This window comes from Eurypyga helias, unplaced genomic scaffold, assembly GCF_000690775.1.
Source record: "Eurypyga helias isolate BGI_N326 unplaced genomic scaffold, ASM69077v1 scaffold1054, whole genome shotgun sequence".
Lineage (NCBI taxonomy): Eukaryota > Metazoa > Chordata > Aves > Eurypygiformes > Eurypygidae > Eurypyga > Eurypyga helias.
The window spans coordinates 10,484-36,065 of NW_010245523.1; the positions used below are offsets into that span (position 1 = coordinate 10,484).

Below are 25,582 nucleotides of genomic sequence, written 5' to 3' on the forward strand. Positions count from 1 at the left end.
GTCCTTCTCCTCAGAGCTGCTCTCCATCCATTCCCTGCCCCGCCTGTACTTGTGCTTGGGATTGCCCCAACCCAGGTGCAGGACCTTGCACTTGGCCTGGTTGAACTCCATGAGGCTGGCAGTGGCCCACCTCTCCAGCCTGTCCAGGTCCCTCTGGATGGCATCCCTTCCCTCCAGCGTGTCGACCGCGCCACACAGCTTGGTGTCGTCGGCAAACTTGCTGAGGGTGCACTCAATGCCGTCATCCATGTCACCGACAAAGATGTTAAACAGCACAGGTCCCAACACCAACCCCTGAGGAACGCCACTCGTCACTGATCTCCACTCAGACATCGAGCTGTCAACCACCATTCTCTGAGTGCGACCAGCCAGCCAGTTCCTTATCCACTGAGCGTTCCATCCATCAAATCCAGATCTCTCCAATTTAGAGACAAGGATATTGTGCAGGACAGTGTTAAATGCTTTGCTCAAGTACACTTCTCTAATACTGGAATATAATTAATATTTTAACTTATGGGTGTGGCTGCATATCATTTTATCATCCTTTGTAGCACTATGATCATAATTGAGAGATTATTCTAAAAAATATAATAACTTGTTTGCTGGGAGTGTGCTATATTTATATTAAGTTTAATAAGCATAATAGTGAAAAGATGGTGTGGCATATAGGGGCAAAGAATGGAATTAATGAATTATTGATAATACTTCTTTAACTGGAGTTGTTTACAGGTCTGCTGCTTCAGACAGGTGCACACTTAGCACGGGGATTCCTAGGACAGTTCTGGTTTACATTTCTGCATTTGTAATTTGTCACATATTTACAAGTTTCAAAGCAGAAGTTTTTTATGCTGTGTGCGCTTTCGGTAAGGAAAGAGTTTGAAATTAATTTTGAGGAAATTACTTTTTATGAATATTTGATGTAGTATTTATTAAAGGGCTTTGTTTTGCTTTTTGTTTTATAATATGAAAGTCAGACCATGTGGAAAAACCAGGTTATATATAAGGGGCCATCACAAAAACAACTTGTAACAGTGATTTTAAAAAATTAATATATTTTTGTTATGACTATTAGCATCTTATATATATAAGTTCCTAAATAGGGCTGTAATTTGCCATGCTTATCTATTTTGAGTAGTATTTTGTAAGTATTTGTGTTTTGGGAGTAGTTGTTTTCAAATATAACCAAAGGGATTACATAGTAATTCCAGTACCTGAAGGGGCTACAAGGAAGCTGGGGGGGACTTTTTACAAGGGCCTGTAGTGACAGGACAAGGGGTAACGGGTTTAAACTGAAAGTGGGGAGGTTTAGATTGGATATCAGGAAGAAGTTCTTCCTGGAGAGGGTGGTGAGGCACTGGAACAGGTTGCCCAGAGAAGCTGTGGATGCCCCATCCCTGGAAGTGTTCAAGGCCAGGCTGGAGGAGGCTTGGAGCAACCTGGTCTAGTGGAAGGTGTCCCTGCCCATGGCAGGGGGGTTGGAACTGGATGATCTTTAAGGTCCCTTCCAACCCAAACCGTTCTATGATTCTGATTTGATTACATGGAGAATTCAAATGGCAAAACCAGTAGCCTGTTGGTCGGAGTCATCCCCGTCGCCTTGGGAGCGGTGGGGACCCCTGGTACATGTACAGGGGGAGGCTGAAATACGCATCGCCCCTCTCAGACCTCAAATCTATCTCAGGAGGCTTTGCACAGATAGGTAATGCATATTTTTATGTAATAAACTATTTTTTCACTGCTTGATTATCCCATTCAGCAGTTAGAAAGGAAGGCTGGCTCTTCCAAAGGGCATAGTAGCTTGAGCTGTTTGGTTTTCTCTCTGTGCCCCATCTTCCTTTTTTTTTTTTTTTTTCTCATTTTTAAATTACATGGCTATTATCTGTGAAAATCATCAGCAGTGGAATAGCTGATAACAAAATGCTATCATTGGGCTCTAGAGCTAATATCCAAATGAGACAACCAAGGAGCAAGAAGTTAAATCTGTTACTGTTCCTGTGCCTGTGCGTTCAGACTGTGTAGCATCAGGTACCCTCCGCTCGTGTCGGGATGGATGCCGCTGTCGCTGCCTAGTTATAAATTAAAAGGTGTAAAAAGTCATAGTTGGGAGAGTGGGGATGTAAACTTGCGCTGAAGACTAAGTCAAGCCTGTAGCCTGTATGTTTTCAATAACCTTCCTTACAAAAGGGAAGACATATTTAAAAAAAAAAATCCCCAAAAAACCAAAACCCAACAAAAAGCAGTGAAACAAACAAACGAACAAAAAACCCCAACAACGAAAAACCCAAAGAATAATAAAAACGCAACAAACAGGTTCACAGAGGGGAATCTCCTTGTTTTAAGTAGGGAGCTACCTAAACAGAAAGACATGCTTAACTAGGGTGGAAGTTCAGGGTTTGTGGTAACTTAAATGTAGAATTTTTTTCTATTTGGAAGTAAGTATGCTCAAGCCACTGTATAGGAACGCTTCAGTAGGAGGGAACAAGGGACCAGGATCAAGGCTGAATAAGCTCAATTAACATTAATATTTTATGTAATTGGGTAAGGGAAATTTAATCTTCCTCGCAACGTGTCACCCGACCAGCCACGTAGCATGCGGTCACTACACCCAAGAGCAGGAGGCAGGCAGGAAGCTGTTTTGATACTCAGATACATTTTGCTGTTGAACACAAATCCGAATTGCCGTCGTAAAACTCTGAGAGCCCAGCGTACCTCTAAGCGGTACGACGATACGGGATTGCTTCATGCTCCCGTGTCGTGGGAGCGCGTGGAGCTTGGATACGGGCAGATAGAGCCACGTACAGGGGAAAGGCAGCCTTCGGTGTATGGGTGTGAGTATCTCGATAACTGGAGTCTGGTGGTCCTCTGCAGCCTCTCGAGGCTGGGAACCACCAAACAGTCAATCCCTGCTTGGGCTGGGGCCAAAAAGTGTCATTTTAAAGGAATTGGTGCTGTGATTTGTTAATTAAATCACGCCCATAGGCACAGATCAGCGGGCACACCAGCAAAATCAATACAAAGCAGAACTTCCGTGCGAAGGGTTTTTCTCGCCGCTTTAGCTGGAGTGGAAATGGTGCTAATGTATCGCTGTACGGGGTTGACAAATGTTTTTCTAAGTTTGGATTAGAAGCTTTCTTGCAAACCGCCCACTCCTCCCTGGCTCGAGGTGGGTTGGAGCCAGCTGGCGCCGGCCCAGGAACCAGTCACCAGGTCAAGCGGGAGATGCTCTGATTCAGCAGGGGCTGGAGCAGATCGTGCAGCTTCTGCTTATTCACCTCCTGCAAAACTCCCTCTTTCGGGTGCTGCACGTTCGTGTGTGCGCTGTGTCCCAGTCACGTTGAGCCCGGCCTGCCTTGGGGAGGGTGTTGTCGCTCTCTTGGCTGGTTTAGCCAGCCGCCTGTGCGTGTGCCTAAGTTTAGGCGACTGAATAGCTGAGTTGATAAAATTGTTCGCGTGCTTGGCATCAGCACGCTTCTGGATACCTTGTTGAACCAGAGACGATGCGTGTTACATCTTGGTTTTTGGAGGGTTGGTTCCCGTTGCAGGTTTATTTTGGGAAGTGAGAATGTAAATCGAGTAGAGTCTCCCAAGTATTACTGTATTAAGTATACTATAAAGGAAGGTTGATTCATCAATTTCTTCATCATCTTTACTCCATTTGCTTAGATGTTTGCTTTTTCTATTACCAGTAAAAAAATAGAATCTTCTTATTCAGAAGGGGCTATGAACACCTCCTTATTACTAGTGAAATGTAATGTGTGCTTTAACGAGCAAAATAGCTACTATCTGCCCAAAACACATACATTCATTCTGCAATCAGCAGTTTCATACGTAAAATTAATACTTAAGTGGTGCCAGGAGTATTAAAGTATGTAATTGTTATTATTTAAATGCCTTGAATTTATTTGGAACAGTCACATTTTTCTTGTATATATTTTCATTTTGTTTTCATAATCTACATTTTTAAGACATCCAGCAGTTGGGCTATATACGGTTATACATGTGTTAGCTGCTTTTTAATTTATTCCTGTATAATCCAGTATTATTAAATTCTGTGGACTAAGGAACTGATCCTGTTCATTAAAATCAATAGATGCAGTGTTGCTCTGTGAGTGTGGTGCGCCTTGTGGGTATTTTTTTCTTTGTGGGATCTATCCTTCAACATACAACAAACTGATGCATAAAGGATCTGATGCTTTAGGCTTTATTTGGGGAAAATAGCCACTGATGTCAGTGCCTGAATAGGATCAATCTCTTAAAAGGATAGTTTATTTGAAACTGCTGCAGCTATTATTATGTCCTTCTGGGCAAAAATAATCTTACACATCAAAGCTTTGGAAACAGCATCAAGAAAGCCAAGTTCAGCAGGTCTTTCAACCCTGAGAGATGTCAACCATCACTCTGTTAAAGCTTAGCCTGGTACATACCAACGACTGCTCAACCATCCCCTTTCTTTCCTGTCTTTATTTATTTATTTTTGTGCTCCAACTCTTGTTGGCATCTAAAATCACTAATCTCTACCCATTACCATTTTTGCTAATTTACAGTGATAACTGTGGCTCTGTTTTCATTAGGAGATGAAAGCCGGGAAATTAAAAAACAAATTACAGGGATGAGAAGATTACTGAATGACAGCACTGGAAGAATCTATCAGCGAGTTGGCAAAGAAGGAGAAAAACTGAAGGAGGAGCCCCAAGATTTAGACTTAGCCTGGGCCCAGCGCCTGAATCCCCCTGCAGAGTCCCAGGCGAGCCTTCATCCTTCACAGAGCGGTGCATGGAATGAATTACCACCCCAAGCTGGCCATTTTTCAGGGCAATACGGAACTCGATCCAAAACGTTCCACAATCAAACGCGAACCGTGGCATCCAATGGTATGATCTGCATTAGATACTGAGAATAGTACCTTTTTGTTTCTCTCCTCTCCTTGTACTGTACTGAATTTCAGCCTTTGTTGTGATGATTTATTGTACTGCTGCACTGAAATCAGTTATAGTTCAGAGTCTACAAAATGAGCACATAGTTATCACTTTGAAAAGGTGCGAAAGTGGGCACGGTGCATTCTGCTACCATCTGTCTTAGCTTTTAAAATGGATTCCTGGTGATAGGACAGAATTACTCAATGCTGATGCAGGCTTAATTTCTGTACGCTACTTATTAAAACAGCTTTTGCCATTGTTATTAAATTCATAGCTAATTAAATGTCAACCTCTACCACTCCTCTTTGCAATGAGTAATGTAGCACTGTTGTGACACCACTTGCGGAGCAGGATTCGACTGACTTTCGTAAGGGGATGGCATCAGCCTTACAACTGGCCACTGAATTTCAGGTACAGAATCCCATCACAGCCTTACGCTTTTGTTCTGATGGGACCACTGGAGAAAAGAGATGATGCAGTCTGTGTATGAACAGCTTGTGCTAGACCACGGTCCATCTTGTGCTGGCCTAAAGTAGATGGCGGCGTGCCCTTAAATTGCTTTTCTCTTGTTTTAAGTCCCAGACAACGGAGGTTTTATTGCCAGGTTACTGAATGTCTTCCTTAACAATCTACATGCATTTCAGAAAGTTTTTCTCCTGATAACCCTAAACTTGGAGGGATTTTTATTCTCAAGGGATACCTCAGTCCTCAGTTCTAAATTCTGGAAAATAAAAAATTGTGAGATTACACCTGAAAACTTTATTGATTTCCAATTTACTGTTGATGCTGAAGGTAGTCATGCTTCCCGATAGGGGCATCTGCTGTGTGCCTGTCTCTAAAGGCACACAAGTTATCATTGCTTGTAACAGATAAAAGAAAAAACACCAACTATTATTATTCTCAGTACTATCCTCTACTGTCACTGTACAAAAAAGCCATGCAGCCCAAGGTTTCACCGGATTGAGTGTGTCTCTGTAGAGACATTGATTCACACAGACGTACCAGGTGACCTGGAGAAAGATGTTGCAGTAAGTCATGCTAGTTTTATTTATTTTATAATAGAAAACAATAGTTGTGGGGTTTTTTTTAAAGATGCAGATCCAGGGGAAAGGGGGAAAACACCTGATGGTAGTTGGCATCCAAGTCTAAAACTATGCTCTCAAAGTCCCACCGTAGCAACCTTCTAAATGTGGAAGGACCCAAAATTCATCACACATCTCCGTCATTGCCCTGAGAGTCCCTGGGCACTGGCAGGGGGAGTTCTCTGCATGCACAGAAGTGCCCAAGCCTGCACAGCTTAGGTGCCTTGTTCCTGGATCAAGAAAGTAGGTGGAGCAGCACCTCCGTCCCCTCAGGGGCCTGATTCAGCATGTGAGCTAAAACGTGTTGACAGGATTTGGCCCTGTATGCAAGAATATGTCAGTGTTTTGATTTTTCATACAAGGAGGAAGGGTTTGTCAGATTTATGAGCTCATACAGGTTAGAACGGTCTGTGAGAGAGTGAAAGGGTTGGGTTGAGCGAGCTCTGGGCTGGTCAGGAGGAATGTCCAAGCTCCCAGCTCCTGCGGAAGTGCACCTTCCACCCCTCCCTCTGCAGCTGTCCTGCTGCAGAAAGGAATGCAATCTTTTAGGTTATTACATAAAGATGGGTGTGGGCCCTCTCTGCTGGCCACCTTTGAAAAGACAACATGCTTGGAGAGCAGGACTGTAGGTACCTACTTCCAGTGAGGTGTTGTGATCCCGCCGGCCAGTTTTGCTGCTTTGGCTCTGAAGCCTGGTCTGTAGGAAAGAAAAACTTTTGATGCGTTTCTGAACTGTGAGCTAGTTCTGAAACTGCTCCTCACCCAGCACGCAGCTCTTCTGGGGGGCAATTCTAACGTGCCCAATTCCCTCTCTCTCTTCCACTGCGAGCCTGAGTGTCTCAGTAATTCAGATGGTTTGCAGAGGATGGACGAAGTCCTGAAAAAGCTGGGTGTAGAAATGCGATCGAATATCAAAGGAGATACTACTCCTTGATACTTTCTATTGTTAAACTCATCTGGGCAAAACTGTTCAGGTAGGTCATAAACTTATTGTCTGGGGCTGTCAGGCCTAGGTCATCACTGGGGAGATGTCCAGGCATCCATAGCAGGCGGTCTGAGTCCAGACGCTGCTGCTGTCCATTGGATAGATGCTGTATAGGAAACCAAAATGTATGATGTAGATGTGTGAATTACTCAAATTTGACTGTATTCGGGATCTTAAGTCCATCTAACTTGCATAGTTACCTACTCACGTGGTAAAGGTGGTTCAAAGAAAGTCTGGTGGTAAAGGTGGTTCAAAGAAAGTCTGGAATGGATGTTTCATAGCTGCAGGTGTAGAAAGGAGTTGTGAAAAGGGTATTGGCAAAAATAGATGGAGAGAAAAGAAGGAGTGAGGGGAGCCCAGGCATTGCTGCAACACAGGGAAGAGGAGGAACATACTTGAAAAGCAAAGTGATTTATTCCAAACCGGATTGAAGGCGATGGTTCAACCAGTCAGGGTGTTAGGTAGACATCTGTGACCCACTGCGTTTCCTGGAATCCTCTTAGGGCTACAGAGAGCGAGTAGCACGTCAGCCATGTCAGAGACAACAAACTCACAGAGCCTGTCTGAAACATTTTACTTTGGATCCTTGTGCTGTGTAGCAAATCCAGCAGAGGTGCAGCAGCTGAATGGCTTTTCCCTTGTGTTAAGATCTTTTTCAATGGATTGCACTTGCATGCTTTTCAGATGTAAACTTGTGGTAGCAACCTTACACCTGGTGAATTCAGCCCAGCAGGTCCAGCTGCAAGAACCGCTGTCTTGGGCTGTTGCTGCTCACACACAGAGGAGGCAACTAATGTATTTGTGTCATCTTCTTCTCTCAATCATAAAAGCTGGTATCAAATTTGCCTGCTGGCTAGCTTCCAAAAGAGAGGGAGATGGCTCTTTAAAGACTCCTTCATAAAAATAAGAAGTCTGTTTTCCTTTTAAAATTAAAAATTGATTTATAACAAGTTGAAAAGGGTTGCTTTTGTCCTCTAAAAATGATAAAGATAGTGCTCGGAACAATGACTGAGAACACTCTACAAGATGTTTCTTACAACACAGTAACTGATCAGAGGAGGGAGGATAGAATGAAAATAAAAAACCCTCATGAATATGTATGAACTCAGTAGAACCCTGCTTTGATTTGAAATATTGGTGGTCTCTTTTCCCATTTCCAGTACCTATGGTAGATTTACATGGGTAATTTCTATCAATGCTAATGGGGATTATAATGTAAATCCCCCATGCCTCAGTGGGAAAATAGACCCTTTGGTTTTCCATCAGGAGCCTGCTGCCTGCGCGCTTTCATTAGGAACGCGTTACATTGCAACAGGAAGGATGTGCAGGTATTTACTGACACAATTTGTTCAAGTTTTCACGTGCAGTTCACCATGATGTAGGGTCTTTGTTAAGAAGGAAACAAAAGCCACCAGCCCTGTCTCCCACTGTAGTCCTTCAGATACTATTTCCAGAGACCCACTGGAATATTGGATTCTCATCAGGAGAGAGGTGGGCCTTTTTCCAAGGATCTTATTAATCTAAAACAACTGAGAAAGCACTGGAGGAAAGATATTCGTGCTTTGTATTTGTCTTTTATTAATAAAACTCTCCTGATTTCCTGGGACTCCATTTCTGGGGTACCTGCTCGTCTTACTGAAAGGTATGGAATTATGCTGATGCTATTAAATTAAAAATAGCCTTGAACCTCATCTACTTAAAAGTCTACCTTTAACAAATAGTTAAAGGGTATTGGTGGAGACAAGTTGAGGGATTCTGAGTAATTACTGCAAAGCTAAAGATAACATTTTTTTTTCCTCTGTACCTGTAACAATGGGCTAAACACTTTACGGACCATTGAAAAGATAAAATCCCATCCATGCCCCAAGGAACTTTCTGTCTGAATAGACAGCTTACAAAGGAAGCGTGAGATCAAAGTAGGCAGAGTCCTGCTGAGTCAGTAACCTGGTTTTTGTTTTAATTTGAGACTCTCGGTCTGTTTTTCAGATCACTTTTTACTTTTAAAAAGTTGTTGTAGTTACAGCTTAAGAAGCCAGTGGAACTATTGCATTCGTATTTGCTAGATTTGCAGAGATTCTTAAATTCCTCCATTTATCTTAACGCAGTATTAACAGTTTCTGTCCATGGATCATATTTTAAAATACCAAAATTTGTAATTGCACTAGTGTGGACAGTCTAAATATCTGAGGAAAGGAGGAGAACAACACCCAAAAGATGTCAGCAGTCTTTAAGTGACATATCAGTTTAGTGGCAGGAGTAACTCACTGTTGGGGGAACAACCACCCGTTCGCTCAAGTGGGATAGATGTTACCTCAGAGCTGAAGGACTCATTGGAAGGAGGTAGAGAACAGGTACCTGGGAAGTGGCATTTGAGGATGGAGGGCCACATTGGAAGAACTGGTAAAAGGTGGGAGTGATCTAGCGCTGGCCAGGTGGAAATGAGGATTGAAGTCAGGGGGTCTGCATGGATCTGACATCAGGGCAGCTCTGATGAAAGAACACAAACCAAACCTAAACAGGTATTAATAAACTGGTTTGGCTTCAGAGGAAAGTATGAGGAATAATGAAAAATGGGAGGATTTATGAACAAAGATTAAATGAGTTGCTTATGTTCACTTTAGCTAGGTAATGATTAAAGGGCACCTGATAACTGTCAGGCTATGGAAGAAAAAGGGAAATACTCTCTCTGAAGTCCACCACATGTGACACCAAGCGGGATGATTTTTGTTAGAACCATTTGTACCTATCTTCATAAAATGATCATCCCTCCTCTTGCATGCTTTGATGAGCAGTTAAAATAGCCATCAATTTAAATGACTGTAAGCACATTTTGAAATGAAGGAGGGCGCATCCCATCTGGCCTCAGTTTCAAGCAGACACTGCTAGGTGTTTTGTTGAATTTTGAGTCTTGTAGCTTTAAAGCATTTTAAACCAAAGCGCAGGATACAGCTATTCAGGTAAAGCTGGAAATTTCCAAACTGTTGCAGCCAGTCCTAATTCAGGACCTACAGCGCAAAACTTCTGGAAAGCAAAGCAGTAATAAAAGCACTGCTAAGGGCTTAAACTAGAAGCGTGTAAGTTCAGTTAAACACTGGTAAGAATTACTGGAAAAGAAGAATCTGTTGAACTGCTATATTAATTTTCAAAGGGAAACTAGAAAGCCCATCTTGAAGGTCACAGTGCTGGAAAACGTGCCATAGAAAACGCCACCCTGGTAAACTGAAGAGCAGATTTGAAAGCTTTCCTTGCTGGTGGTTCTTTTCCATCCTGTTTTTTGTCTTGTTTTGGGGTTTTTTTCCTCCGCATATGTGATTGTATTTTCATTCTCAGTTCTTCACATGGTGAAGAATCACATGTAATGTTCAAGCAGTTTAAAAATTCTGAGGCCCTCATTTAATGTGCAGTATAAACCTTTGTTACGCAGACCGTCTTCATTCTTTGTAAGAGTGTTCTGGGAGATGGGCTTTTTTTTGGTGTGTGTGATAAAGTGAGTATGTTTATAATGAGGTTTGGTGCTATTGTTATTCGAGATGAACTAGCCTGACAATGGAGAGCCCTGCTGTGAAGAGTGCATTGTATTCTTGCTCTGAGCAGTCTTCTCCAGCCCATTTCATCCTCTGCTGTATATAATTGCACATACTAGTAATTGGATAAAACCTAGTAGCCCCTTCCTCTTAAAAGGTACCACATTTAAAACTATTCACTTTCTTGCTTTGGATCTTATTTCATGATCAAGTATATTGACAGTAGTTTCAAACACCTGCTGGTAACTGTTGTTTGGGTGTTTTTGTGTGGGTTACATTGTCTCTCCCCCTTTTCGTTCCTCTCTTTCAGGAGAAATCCCAATGGTGAATTCGTCGGTTGGACCAAACTGCTGTACCTGTAATTGCCAGTCAACCCTACAGGCTATTCTTCAAGAGCTCAAGACCATGCGAAAATTGATGCAGATTCAGACAGGTACAGTGACCGTTCCCATACATGTGTATCCATGACAAGCATCTTCTAGTGAAAAGGAATGGTCTAGAAAGACTGAAATCTGTCTGGAGACTCAGGAAAACCTGGACTGTTTCCTGTTTACTTGACACATCATTCAAAGTCAAATTTTCACAGGCTTCTTGGAAATGTAATTTTTACTTCTCAAATCCTTACCTGGGACATGGCATATTATCTTGTAGGAATCTTTTAAGGCCCAATTAAAAAAAAAAAAAAGAAATCCAATGTGATTAGATATTCCAGTAATGGGAGCTGCATGGGTAGGTCAATATGCCATAACCACCCCCAGTTTGTTTTCACGGTATATTCATTCACAGGTGCAAAATGCTGCTTTTCCTGTTACCTGTTTACCAGTTCACTAATCTTCGGAGGAAAAACAAAATTTGGAAGGCCACTTAAAGTTATTGTATAACACTTCATTTGGAGATCTTTCAAGTTACAGCTCCGTGGTAGCCTAAACTGAGCTAGCCACTGCATGTTGTAGCCTCCACCCTTCTTCAGGCTGGTTTAGCAGTTCTTTCTGCTGGCTGAACCAGCAATAATCTGTTCACTGGGGAAAACTGTTAAGTCTAGTTTTTGCTAGGTTAGGAGCTGAAACAGAACAGCGTGGAGCCAGAAGCATCTCTTCATTGGGGAAAATTTTGAGTCGAGTTTTCTGCTTGGTTGGGAACTGAAACACAACAGTGCAGAGCCAGCAAGATAACAGGCCCATGACAGCTAGGAGTTAGGTGGGTGATCGCAGGCTGTCGTGAAGCTGCAGACTCTGTGCTTCCTAAAAATTAGTGTTAATACTAATGAGGAGTTGAAGACATCGGAGATTGTGTCATCAGTTGCCCATCCATCATGAGTGATGGGGAGCGGAGCCGTGGAGGTTCTTCTCTTAGAATAGCTGGATAAGACCTCTGTAAGAAAAGGGAGTGTTGAGTAATTAACTGAAATACGGGTGGAGTGAAGGGTTGACTAAACTCCTTGTCTCCACGGCGTATAATGCTTGAGTGAGCGACAGGAAGGATCAGACAGGTTTTGTAATATCAGCTGATACACATAAAAACGCCTCTCAAAAAGTCATCGAGTTACAGAGGAGCACGTGAAGCCTTGCTTTTAGAATCTTTGCTGGGGCAGGGGATCCTTTACGCAGTTGCACCAATTTTGTTGAAATTATGTGCGTGATTAAAATGGCTTGTGGGTGAGAGGTGCAGAGCTGGGGTTTATGCCGGAAGAGCTGGCTTCTCAGTAGCAGGAATATTTCTTATTTATTACGTATCTACAGTATAAGTACCTTGTTAATTAGTGAATCTCTTGATGTAAAGGCCTGGGAATAGTTTGTATTTTCTGGTAGGCATGAATTGATGGTTTTGCAGAGAAAAAAAATTATTTGGCATTTTTGTTGCTAAAAGAGAAAAACCCAAAATGCAAACATATAAGTGAAATTGTAATAACTTATTTTAGTATTCAAACATCCTCCTGTCTAAATGATAAACTACAAATTACAGTCTTCTAAATCCTTACCAAAAAATGAAATATCCCAGAAATCTTTTAATAAACAGTATTCTGAAGTTTGGTTTTTTCCCTCAAGCTTTGTAGATGTGGGTTATTTGTTGTTCACTCGTAGCTCAAAAGAGTTTGATTTGCACATGTGTCACTTTTAGCTTTTTTTGGTTTGACCTTGATCTTACAATTATATGTCTGGATGAATCAGTACCTGCATATCTTTCTGCTGGAGGACTCACATCGATACAGGTTTGGGATTGGTGCCTTGGTTTATACAAATGATTGTGGATACTGAAAAATGCAAAATATTGATAAATATAAAATATGGTCTCTTAGATTTCCGAGATAGCACATGAACTGTCTTTTTCTGTGTATGAGCAAAACAAAACCATGCAACTTTGGGTTACTTTTTTTTTTCAGAAATTAAACTATTGAATAATGTTTTCACTCATTCTTGGTATAATGGTACTTGAAATGTTTTTGCTGACCTAATTCACTTGGTGACTACCATAAAAATAACTGTAATTGCATTAGCACTTGTATTATCTTACTTTATCAGGAAAAGATGCTCAAGGATAATGAGCTTTGCAGTCATTCAAGAGGGTATACAAATTAATCGTTGCTAAACTCTTTCATGTCACCAACCATCCAGTGGTCACTTGGAAAGGGAGTCACGTATTCCTAATTTTCCTAAAACACTATTCATCCGTATGTCTTGAAAAACCTCATAGTGAAGCTCAGTGTCATTATCCCCATTGTACAGCTTGGAAAATTATGCAGAGGTCGTCAAATGTAACTGTTTCATATGCACAGACAGCCCTGAAAACCGTACCATTTATCCAGAAGATAAGTTCAGTATGTTGGTAGTTTAACGGTGCGTCGGGGTGGTTCTACATGTGCTTTTTCTGTAAATTTAAATCACTTTCTTTCATTCAGTTGGGACTCAAAACAGACAGCAGCCTCCCGTTCCTCTGATTTGCGCGCAAAAGTCAACAATATCAAGAAAGAGAAATAAAAAGAAAAAACTGCCCCTCAAAACTGTTGAACCAGTTACCATGAGTAAGAAACCCAACGCTGCAGAGAATGAAAAGAAGCTATCGGCAAACTCAGAACGATCAAGCCTGCAAGCAGCGGAACATCCGCTAAAAACAGAAACCCCTGTTTCGGGGTTTGGAATTATCCTTGAATCGGCTTCATCAGATGTAAGTTAATATTGTAATACCTGGGATCATCAGGAGAATCAATACTCGAGTCATCTTGAGTGTGTTCCCTCCTCGTTAGGATAAAGAAGCAAACCTTGAGTTGGGTTGAGTGGAGACGGTAATGTTAGACATGGGGTGTGGTAATTGCAACATTTTGTGGTTTTTCTTCAACTCAGAGCTGATTACAAAATTTTGGGGTGGGTTTTTTTTTTCCAACTTTCATGAGCATGTAGTTCTCTCCTTGAGTTCAAGGCTGCCCGTTGTTTGAGCTTGCGGTGGAAACTTGTTCTTCGTCTCTCCTGCTGCCAAGAGCCACCGGTGAAAAGCGCTGCAGTTATAAACCATTCACAGCCCTCCCATTTGTTGATAAACGCACATAGTCCACACGTATGTCCTGATCCTGCCAAGATGTATTTGTGTGCTGTGTTTCATGCCTGGCTGGTCCCACTGGCTGCAGGGGACTCCTCGCCTCTGTAAAGTTCATACCTTGGTCTTTGCTGAATGGGGTTGGTCTTCATCGCTGTGGTTGCTGGATGAGGGCCTCGATGCTGTTGACGATGTCAGTGCGACTGACGGGGCCAAAATTTGCCGCTCTACAAATACGTACTTTTCACATGTGAAATTGCAATAAGCTGATTTTCTTGATTCATGTAGTGCGTATGCATTGATAGAAATGTCATGTATCTGGTGGCTGATTGGCTTTGTTTAATGACCAAATAGATGTCATCTGAACCAGTTCACTGATGAGTAAGCTGATCATTAATTTCTCTAATATATTTTTAATTTTGAGCAGGCAGTTTCCAATTTCCTAAGTACTGTGAGCTAGAAAAACATAATTAAATTCAGTATCAATAAGCGTAAATGAAAACAATGCAGCAGATAATGTTCTACCTTTCTGGAAGTGGGAACTAATAATGAAAAAGAGCAGTCAGGATAATTCGGTTATATAGATGCAAGCCACACCACTAATTAGGTTGCAGTCTCATGCCATAGAGTCAGTGTAGTGATACCGAGTAACTAGTTTGATGCTTTTTCAGAGGTTTTCCTTTTGTAGTATTATGCTTAATTTTGTTTGAGGAAATGGTTTGGGGAGGGACTGGTAATTTATCTCCAATATATAATTTGTGCTTAGAATTTTTTTGTGCTTGTGGCATTCTTTTCAGCTTGAAACACTGTTTTGAAAACAGTTTTGTACCTGTGATGGAATTTAATTTGGCTTTATGAATGTGTTCCATCGCTGGACAGAATTCTTCGTAGGTGCCAATTTGACCTAAGAAAAAAAAGAAGGGAAAACATGTGGCTCATAAATCAGATCCTCATCTGCCCCACCCCCCCCCAATGCTTTGTCCCCCACTTGACACAGTAGTTGTTTGACTAAATTTACAGAGCCAGAACCCCAAGACAAATTAATTCTGTTTTGTCATTGGAAAGGAAACAGTTGAATTCTGAAAGTAGATATATTTAACAGCAAAAAATAAAATATGACCTTAAACATTTCGAGAAGGCTAAAGGAAGTCACTTCTTTCAGAATGAATGGCGGCATTATCTGTTTCTGTTTATTCATAAGTGTCTCTGGTGTGCCCACGACCAGCATGTCTGAGTGTCTGCAAAAACTGAAAGACATTTTTTCGCGGCACCATAAATGAATGTTCCCTTGAGAATATTGCACGGGTTGTCTGTAGCGTGTGCTGTGTCATGCGCCGGGACCGCCACCACTGCTATTTTGCCAACATTTATTGAACTTGAAGAAAAATCTCCGTTTAGTGTGTATAAAACTGGGGCTGCTGAAACCAGTGCAATTAGTTCACATTTGCTGGGATGAAATACTCCTCCTTACAGAGGTAAAAAAGGGTCTTGGTGACACCAGCTCCTAATCTGGCCCATGAATCAGAGAACCTACTTCTGGAATGTAATAATCTGTTACTCATAGTTAAACTTTCTTGTGGTTGTTTTACTGTTACAATATTTCATTTATAACCTGATCATTTCTAATCTACGGAGTGCAACCCACTAAAATGTCTAGGATTAAATCTAATTCGCTGCCTGTTAATTTTAGCACAGCAAAAACCTTTGGCATTCAGATCTTATTTATTTTACTGTACACTAATAGTTTACCCACCAGTTCCTTAAGTCATGATCATTATCTACTAACAAATGCTTTTCCTTTTGAGAAATCGCATTCAAAGTGATCATAAAGTTCAATTAGGTACTGATTGTCTTTGATGGAAGAATAGCTTGCTGCTGAAGGAAAACAAGAATAAATCAGCGTTTTGCCTTCAAATTATTTTGCTGATATACAAATTTATTCCTGTATTAACAATAAAATAGCTCAAACAAAAATAATATTGACTCCTGTGTGCTGGTGGCACTGGTGAGGTTTCAAATGTATTTTACAGCTGTATTAGCCAGGATGATTTGTCTGCCCTAGGCGTCTTGTGTCATCGAGGTCATCTTAGATTGCTGTCGTAAGACCCAAAACCCAAGTAACAGAATAGGACAGGATACCTTCATCACCATGACGACTGCATTCTGCTTTTTGATTAACATGAAGTAGAACTTTTCCCAAGTTGTAAACTTGGGCCACGTTTATTTACACTTGAAAATCTTTTCTGTCACCAGAAAGTTTAGAAGTAACATATTAAAAACCCACCTACATCAGAAAATTGTCAAATGTCAAATAGAGTAGCTCTGACTGTTTTGCTGGATCCAGCACTTTGAAAGCTTTCAAGGTGAAAAACATTTTTTCACCCAGAACAAGCTGAGAAACTTATGTGCTTTTTAGATTTTATTCTTTTTAAATTACTATCTGCATATTTTAAGATCCTTTGTCCTGGCTTCCCAAAGCATTGTAATCGTCAGTTCGATCTCACAGTACACATGCATATCCAATGATAGTATATGCTTTGAAAATATTCTGCTTGCTGTGAACTCTCTTGATATTGATTTTTAAAAAAATCCATGGGAAAAGAGTTACACAGCCAAATCCTTCTGAGATTGGCAGCCCTTTCTTCTGTCTAGACTCAAGACGTTTGCAGGTGATGGCATTTGCTCTCGCTCTGTAAACAGATTTGAAAACACACCATCACTGGTGGGTGTATTTTCAGACAGAGGGAAAAAAAGAGAAAGTTGTTAGGAGCAAGGCTGTAATGCTTATCTTCTCACATCATGACCACTGATTTTTTTCCCTCCTTGCCAACTTCCAGATAATATCTTACAAAATTTAGTTCATACATGATGTGTCTTCACAGATATATAACTATTCCATACAGACATCTTGCATAAGCATCCTGTGGTAGTCCTAGAAAAAACACTGTAAATATTGTTTGTGTAATTTTTGAGATGTACAGATAGGGGCAGCAAAAAGACTCTTAGTAAGGGGACTTCCCTGGAGGCCTTTGTTTGCTTTGGCCCACGATGTACTTGAGACAAGACTCTTGTGAAATACTGATCCCCCTTCTTCCCCTCTGTCTTGCTTTCTGGTAGTCACATAAATCCCTGTGATTTACCATGGAGGTTTTTTGTGCTGAAACAAGCTGTCTATCTAGCATCATCCTCTTCTAAGGATGCACTTTGGGAATATGAAAAAGAGGGAGAAATGGATGATCAGCAAGCACTGGTCCAAGGGCAACCTCAAGCTCATCATCTACTTTACTATTGTGGGCCGTATCACCACTGGAATCCCTCTTGGGAAACCACTTGGAATGGGCCGGTAGCCCTGCATTTGTGCTTCTTGGAAATGCCTGGCTGCCCCACAGCGTGCACACCCCCTGCCAGTGAAACAAGTCCACAGAGTGGTTAGATAAGTGTCCGAAAACCACTGCACAGGAGTATTGCTCTGAGATGATCCTCTGGTTTGTCATTATTAGCCAATACTGAAAGGTAGCTCTTTTCTTTTTGTTAGCTATATGCCTAGAAATAATGTCAGTAATGGTTAACTATTACAGTGGCGAGACATGAGTATGATTATTTGATTTGCCTTTCAAGGTGCTTATTCACAGATGGGGTTTGATTTCAGTGAAGTAGGCTGCTGTGGTACCGAATAGCTGGGAAAAAGAGTCCTGGTTTGATTAGGTGATTGTAAAGTCTCACTAGACGTATGATTGAAGTAAAATAATGTCTTTGAATGCTCGTTCAATTAAAACATTTGTATTCTTTTGGTAGCCAGAAGTACAACTTGCAGAAGGCTTTGACGTCTTCATGCCGAAGTCTCAGCTGGACTCTATATTGTCGAACTATACTCGCTCAGGAAGTCTGCTCTTTAGGAAGCTGGTCTGTGCATTTTTTGATGACAAGACTTTGGCTAACTCTTTACCAAACGGCAAGAGGAAAAGAGGGCTCAATGACAACCGGAAAGGACTAGACCAAAATATTGTGGGTGCAATAAAAGGTATGTTTTTGCTTTTTCATGTGTGTAATTAGAACATATTCTCAGCTACAGAGAGTGTAAGGGGATTAGAATTTCTGACGTGTGTTAGACCTATTAAAATATGCAGTCTTATTTTTATTCCCTTTCATTCACATGTTAAAAATAGCTTCTACAGGGACAGCTTGTGTTAATTTTAAGCAAATGATCCTGGTTTCTGAAGTCAGGCTCTTAAGGTTAGAATCTCAGTGTTCGTATAAGATAGTTCTTTTCCTGGATATCAGAGATGCAAAGGTGTCTTGAAAACATAATGACAGCATAACTGATCCTCTTCAACCAAAATTCTGAGGCTTGCACTACAGCTGACTGTGTCTGCTCTGAATAGTCTAGTAGTTGGTGGCTGGATTGAGGAGAGATGGAGGAAGATAGTACTGAGATGAGTGTGATGTCCATGAGAACTGTGGTGGTCCTTCTCTTACACAAGCAGATTTCTTAGTCCGTGTGAGGATCCTGTGCTGGGTGGTTTTTCTTAGCCATCACGCTTTCCAGCTTCCAGAAGAACATGTGTACCTCCAAACTCGGTGATCACAACATATGAAGAGCTAGTGTTAGGTCAGAGATTCTGAACTGGATTCTATTATTTTGAAAGCTGACGTAGTAAGGGAAGTACCCAAGTTACCAAAAGACGGGCTGTGTTGCAAAACAGAGCTTATTTTAGAGGCTGTGACTCATCCTGAGGTACATATTGCTAACCTAGGAGACATAAGGCAATGAGAAGAGCTTCTGTAAGTACAGTAGCAGCAAAAGGAGGCAAGGGAACCTTTTACAACCACCACTGTGTCCACTTTTGGCTCCTTCTCCCCATGCAAGAAAGACATTGACATACTGGAGTAAGTCCAGCGCAGGGCCACCGAGACTTACGGTACTGAAGCAGGTAAGTGGTGAAGAATGTATGTGAAGTGATGTATGAGGAGAGGCTGAGAGAACTGGAGAGAAGAAAATTCAGGATTCCTTATTGCTGTCCACGCCTGCCTAATGGGGTGGTGTAGAGAAGATGGAGTCAGACTCTTTGTGGAGACACAAGAGGCATCTGACACATGGAAAATTCCAATGTGATAGAAGGAAAAGCTTTTTCAACATAAGGGTGGTCGAACCGTGGAACAGGGGCTTAGAGGGGCTGCAGGTTCTCCATCCCTGGAAATATTCAAAGCTTAACTGGTCACAGTCCAGAACATCATGATCTAGTTGTCCATGCTTTGAGCAGCAGCCTGGAAAATTGAGACCTCCAGAGGACCCTCTCAACCTGTGCGATTCTGCGATAAAGTGTATGTTGTGCCTATGTCATAGTCTTAATACCTCTTACAGATTTTCTGGCAGACTTTCTTACAATTACAGTTATAATTAAGTTTCAGTCAAAACCACTTTTTTATACCTTCTTTTCTTGAGCGCAATAATCTGCAAAAACCCAAAGTTGAATTCACTCCATCTGTATCTCATTATTCCTTAAAAGCTTTAATAAATAAGTTAAATGGAAGAAAAAAGTAGTTCAAAATTACTTTTAAATAAACCACACTCTAATTTGAGCAGCACTATGATAAAAGAAATGTTTTCCAGTAGATGCAGCAGCACTATTAAAACAGCAATCTTCCTCAGTAGCCAAGCTCGTATTACTGGAGCAAATTCTGAGGCTTGGTTTAACCTCTTCCCTTGAGTTTGGAAGAAGAAAGGGGGGAGTTGTGGTTCCAACAGAAAAATTTCATCTGTGATGGTACTACTAGGTACCACTGTAATAACAGTGATCTTTATTGGCCTTTACAGTAATGCCCAAATGCTAGTTCCTGATCCCTGATAGGGGAGTCCGTCCCTAAAAGCTGTGATGGAGTAAGATGCCAAGGCCTGACGTCCTGTGGATCATTACTCAGCCTGGCTCCAATAGCACCCTTTTTCCCTCCAGAGAGCTGGGCTATGACACTGTGGTTTCATTTATTCCACAAAATAACTGAGCCAGTATGAAACCTCCGCAAGAACAACATCATGTTGTTTGCATTATTATCGTTAGGACATTCCTCCACCACGTGCCCAGATACCCCTTAGTGGCATTTTTAGTCCTTCTCCATGACAGAGATACAAAAGTGGAGAAAAGGCTACATTCATCACAAAAACGAGCAGAGAACTTAAAGGAAGGACTGTTTGCTTGAAAATCACTCTTCCTGTCTGAAAACATTTTAACTGCCATCCTTACAAGTAATTTAATGCTTCTACAACAGGATGATTAGCCGGGGAGGAATTCTTTCTTTTGACTTTGTGTATTCAGTGGCACTTGTTGAATCAGTTGCAGTGTTTCTCCTGGGCAATCAGTTTCCCTTGTGAGTCGCATCAATCTTGCACTCAAAACTGGGGGAAAAAAAATTTAAAAAGAGATCAGAAGTGGTTATTTTCCCTTTATGTTGTTGAATAGAAATCCAGGCAGTGAAGTCCTTCCCTGCAGAAGTCCATGAACTGTGTTCAGATGTATGTGTTCACAGTTACTGGTGGATGAAAAGCTGGACATGAGCCGGCAGTGTGCGCTGGCAGCCCAGAAAGCCAACCGTATCCTGGGCTGTATCCAGAGAAGTGTGGCCAGCAGGTCGAGGGAGGGGATTCTCCCCCTCTACTCTGCTCTCCTGAGACCCCACCTGGAGTGCTGCATCCAGCTGTGGAGCCCTCAACATCAGAAGGATATAGACTGGTTGGAGCGAGTCCAGAGGAGGCCACGAAGATGCTCCAAGGGCTGGAGCCCCTCTGCTATGGGGACAGGCTGAGAGAGTTGGGCTTGTTCAGCCTGGAGAAGAGAAGGCTCCGGGGAGACCTTATAGCACCTTCCAGTACCTGAAGGGGCTACAAGGAAGCTGGGGTGGACTTTTCCCAAGGGTCTGTAGTGACAGGACAGGGGGTAATGGGTTTAAATTGAAAATGGGGAGGGTTAGATTGGATATCAGGAAGAAGTTCTTCCCGGAGAGGGGGGTGAGGCACTGGAACAGGTTGCCCCGAGAAGCTGTGGATGCCCCATCCCTGGAAGGGTCCAAGGCCAGGCTGGATGAGGCTTGGAGCAACCTGGTCTAGTGGAAGGTGTCCCTGCCCATGGCAGGGGGGTTGGAACTGGATGATCTTTAAGGTCCCTTCCAACACAAACCATTCTGTGGTTCTATAATATAGAGGGTTGTTAGCACAACACAGCTCAGGTGGACTAGAAAGGGGGGGTCCCATTTCTTCTGCCTCCTTCCTATTACATTCCCATTCTTTTTTGCCCATGTTGGTGTTTCCCTAACCACACATTGAGCAATCAAACCTATTTTGACTTTCATTCAAGAGAGCATGCAGGTTAAGAGAAGAGAAGCAAGTTAACATATTGGCTCTCCAAGGCTGCTGGACTCTGCTTCCTGTGCAGGCAACTGCGGGCAGTATTCCTGCTTCCCACCGTGGGCTCCTTCAGTGGATGACCTGAGTACAGCCTGGTGTCACAGATTATCCCCCATCCCTGGTCACAAGCAGGAACTGCACTTGAGTGTTTGAAGTAAGCAGGAGTCTTAAGTGATTGATCAGGTTCCCATTGTGTCAGGTTCTGTATGGATTCAGAAGGGAAAGATTATTTCTACCCTCAGCATTGTTGCAAACTGGACACTGGCAATGTGCGGGACTGTGTTGGCTTCTCTGGGCAGCCCTCAGAGCTGCTCTGACATCCGTGCTGATCAGATTACAGAGGAAAGGATTGCTCATGTCTTTCATGCAGTGGTTTTGTCAAGTTGTTAGCATGGAAAGAGTTTGAAGGGTGTGATTACTTTTGGTCCCTTTAAACTTACTGTTTCAAAAGCTTGTGCATAAAAATACTGAAATTGTCATTTTTTTGTTGCACGCTTCCCCATCCCATTCGTGTGACATTTATTCTCAAGGATTACAGATTCATTGAGCTGGGACTAGATTTCTTCCCTTGTTTGCCAGTCATATCAGACACTGGGCTCTGAGACCTCTGACCAAGATTACAATGGCAACACTAACAGGAGTAGTATTTTTTCTGTTTCCACTCTGGTTTAGTATTTTGCACATCTCTCAGTTGTGTGCAATTCCATCAGTTTCACTCCATTTATAGTTCTGTAGTGTGGTATAACACTGCTAGGTTTGCTGTAAAAAGGGAGTTAAAGATAATGTCGACCCTGTATGTACGATTTTTACGGAATGTAAAATGGGCCTGTAGGATACTTCTCTTTTTTTTTTCTCAAGAATGGTTTATTTTTTTAGTAACTTTATAAAAATTCTATTCCATCTGGTTTGGCGGTATAAGAACCGTAGAGATTTGGACTTCTGTCTTTCATCAGTTTGCCTGCAGCCTTAGAAACCTGAACAAGAGGCCACCAAATGACCAGATCTGCAGCTCTCTACTTGTACCGTAGAGAAGGCAGCATTTATACCTGCCTGACACATCTGGAGACTCAGTTCAAGGCACAGTACTAATATTCTGTGATGGTTTCGTGTGACATTCATGAATGGAAGTTGTCAGGTGTAGACTGTTTCTCTGGGATAGGCTTTTGTAAGTAGTAACTGTGGTATTACTGTGATATTTATACACACAAATGACTTCTGAATGATAAACTTGTGAAACACTGAGTTGGGCTCTGTTCTCACAATCCTAGATTTGGCCATTTAAATGATTTTTGATAAGTGGATAATTGGGTATATTTCATTTATAATCCTCTCCAGTCTCCTTTTCTCCCTTCTGGTGGCACATTTCAAAAAGATGGTATCTTTTTATTTCAGTCTTTACAGAAAAATACTGCACTGCTAACCACGTGGATAAACTTCCCGGTCCTAGGGACTGGGTCCAGATTCTTCAGGATCAAATTAAACTGGCAAGAAGACGATTAAAAAGAGGCTCAGGTATGTATAAAAATGCAAGGAACAACTTGTGAGTTCAAGATTAAAAGTTTAGAGCTTTTGTATCCGCAGAAGAGTTTTTGACTGTAGAGCTGTACATGTTCACTCAATGAAAATCAGTCCTCTAAGATTTTAGCAGGTTTCTGTGTCAAGTACAGGGTTTCCTTATGTTTGGTATGGCAGCAAGTTTAGGAGCTGTCTTTGCAGCCAAGTTAACGTTGAGTTTTTCCCAAATGTTGTCTCCAACCCCTTTCCATTAGCACCCAAACTCTTCTTCCCACTCTTTGTTGAACTCTGAGTCCTAAACTAGCTGATCCACCCAGGGTTGCAAGTAGATATTTCTAAATTCTGTGTTATTTGGTCTGACAAGCCACTCACTGTACTGTTAAGACATCACTCACATGACCTTTCCCTCTAAACTATATGTGTCCGGAAGGATAGATGAGTTCTTTCACATTCCTTGTGAAAGAATCAGCATCTCTGTAGCAAAAAAACCCACCCACCCTGATTGTGCCAGCGAGGTTGTGCAGTACCTGTGGGTAACAGGTAATGCGAGTTGAGGTTTGCAGCAAAGCTGCTCAACTTGGGCTGGGCTAACCTGCGTGCTTGGGGTGGGCACTCGGCTTTCGCCCCGACAGCGTGCAGCTGGTGAGCTCTCGGCTCCGGCAGCAAACAGCAAGGTGCAGTCTTGAAATCCCTGGTTCGTGGGAAAAGCAGTGTCACTGATTAAGAGACCTGTAATTACTTTATAAACCTTAACTAGTCTCCTTCTTGTCTTCATGCCTCCTATCCTACAAGGGGCTTTCTTCATGCAAGACTTCACTTTCTCTCCCTCATCCTCGTGTTTTCTTAAGGCTCTCTTGTGGTCGTATTGCTCGTCCATCTCTCCCTTGGAGCATCTGACACCGTTGCCTGAGGCACATCACTTGTGCCAACCTCCTTAAACACAGTCCTTCACTCTTACTGTGTTTAGCTGCGTGACTTTTTCCCTCTTCCCTTCCGCCCATCACCACAATTCAGTGCCTGTTAGCATCTGCGGGTTGATGGGGATGGGAAACCTGATGGCTCTGCAGGGGTTGCTGGTGGTCCCCGTGGCTATGGGGGTTCAGTGAGACCACAGGAAATGCCCTCTCCGGCTCCCAGTCTCAGAGAGACTGTTTTCTGTCCAGAGCCATATCTCTGAAACACACACACTGGCATCTGAAATCATTCTCCGCAATGTTATTAATTCCAGGAGGGAAAAGCGTAAGACTGAAGAAAATGAGAAACACCCAGAGACAGAAATAACACGGGAACGAAGGAAGTGCAGATTATTCGGTAGCATAAGCTTCCTTGAGAGAAGCAAACCAGTACTAGCCTTAAAAAGGGTTTCTTGTGCCTGTTGGGGGAAGGAGGAGGGAGGGATACAACATAATCTGGTTAAAGACAGTGTCAGATTACTGGTGTTGTACAACAGGACTGCCTTCTGCCCCTTCCAAGGCTGCCTGTCCCGTCTCTGGACAGGAGGGTGGAAGTGGGATGCCAGGCTTCGATGAGGTGAAGAGTGCAGTACAGGATGTGGGGAGCAGACGGTCCTTGGGCTGGCTATGGAAGATCCCTCGGGAAAGATGATTGATCTAATTCTGGGTTTATTTTTATTTTCCTTCATCCTTTTTTATTTGCTTTTCTTCGTGCCTCTGCAGGGTATTAATTAAAATGACGATGTTCAGGATTTGACTTCCACGTGGGACCACCTCCGTCTCTGGTCCCTTCTCAGGGTGGGAGAATCTAAGCAGAGGATATTGGCTCTAAGCTAGCAAGGCTGTGAAGGAAAATAAGTGAAGCTGAGTAGAGTGTGAGTGAATAGGACAAGGGGTAATGGGTATAAATTGAGATCAGGGAGGTTTAGATTAGATACCAGGAAGAAATTCTTCACAGAGAGGGTGGTGAGGCACTGGAACACGTTGCCCAGAGATGTTGTGGATGCCCCATCCCTGGATGTCTTCAAGGCCAGGCTGGATGAGGCTTTGAGCAACCTGGTCTAGTGGAAGGTGTCCCTGCCCATGGCAGGGGGGTTGGAACTGGATGATCTTTAAGGTCCCTTCCAACCCAAACTGTTCTGTGATTCTATGATTCTATTGAATAAGATAGGCTCCAATCCTGGTCTGCCTGCAGAGGGAAAGTAACTCCTTACTCCTTATGTGGAAGGGTATTGAGCAGCAATATACCTAGCAGCCCTTCAGGTTTATTCACTGGAATAAAAACGTAACTGGATTGCTAGAAAGGCTGCTTTTGGTGAGTTTTAGTTTACTGACCATTCCCTGAACCGCACTGGCTTCTCTCTTACGAGGCCACAGGCAGATGTGCTCTTTTTGATCTAGCAGGGCTGATGGAACACACCGCTGTGGCCATCTGCACCTTACCATCCACCTCCAGCTCCACTGGTGGCTGAAGCTAACCCAGCCTGACCTTGTACTGGAGCAAACAAGGAGTTTCCACAGCCTTTCTGGCAGCAAAGCAGCAGATAGCTGCAGAGGAGCAGAGGCAGACAGCTGCTTGCAGTAACATCTTCATCTTGTTCAAATAAGATTTGTCAGTACTTGTGCAGTACAACCATGAGCTTCTGATAGGAGGGACATAGAGCTGATCAGGTGCCATCCAGT

At 42.5% G+C, this 25,582-nt stretch overlaps 1 protein-coding gene across 1 annotated transcript in view; it reads left to right on the forward strand.

Annotated features, from left to right (window-relative positions):
* Nucleotides 1–25,582, forward strand: part of BEND7 (BEN domain containing 7) — a gene marked incomplete at its 5' end in the record, with an annotated part of 43,608 nt that overhangs the window by 6,776 nt on the left and 11,250 nt on the right. Inside the window, 5 exons of the mRNA XM_010150096.1 lie at nt 4,572–4,871; nt 10,818–10,940; nt 13,404–13,669; nt 17,831–18,056; nt 22,824–22,943. Of these exons, the coding sequence (XP_010148398.1) occupies nt 4,572–4,871; nt 10,818–10,940; nt 13,404–13,669; nt 17,831–18,056; nt 22,824–22,943 (1,035 nt within the window). The remainder of the gene's footprint in view (nt 1–4,571; nt 4,872–10,817; nt 10,941–13,403; nt 13,670–17,830; nt 18,057–22,823; nt 22,944–25,582) is intronic.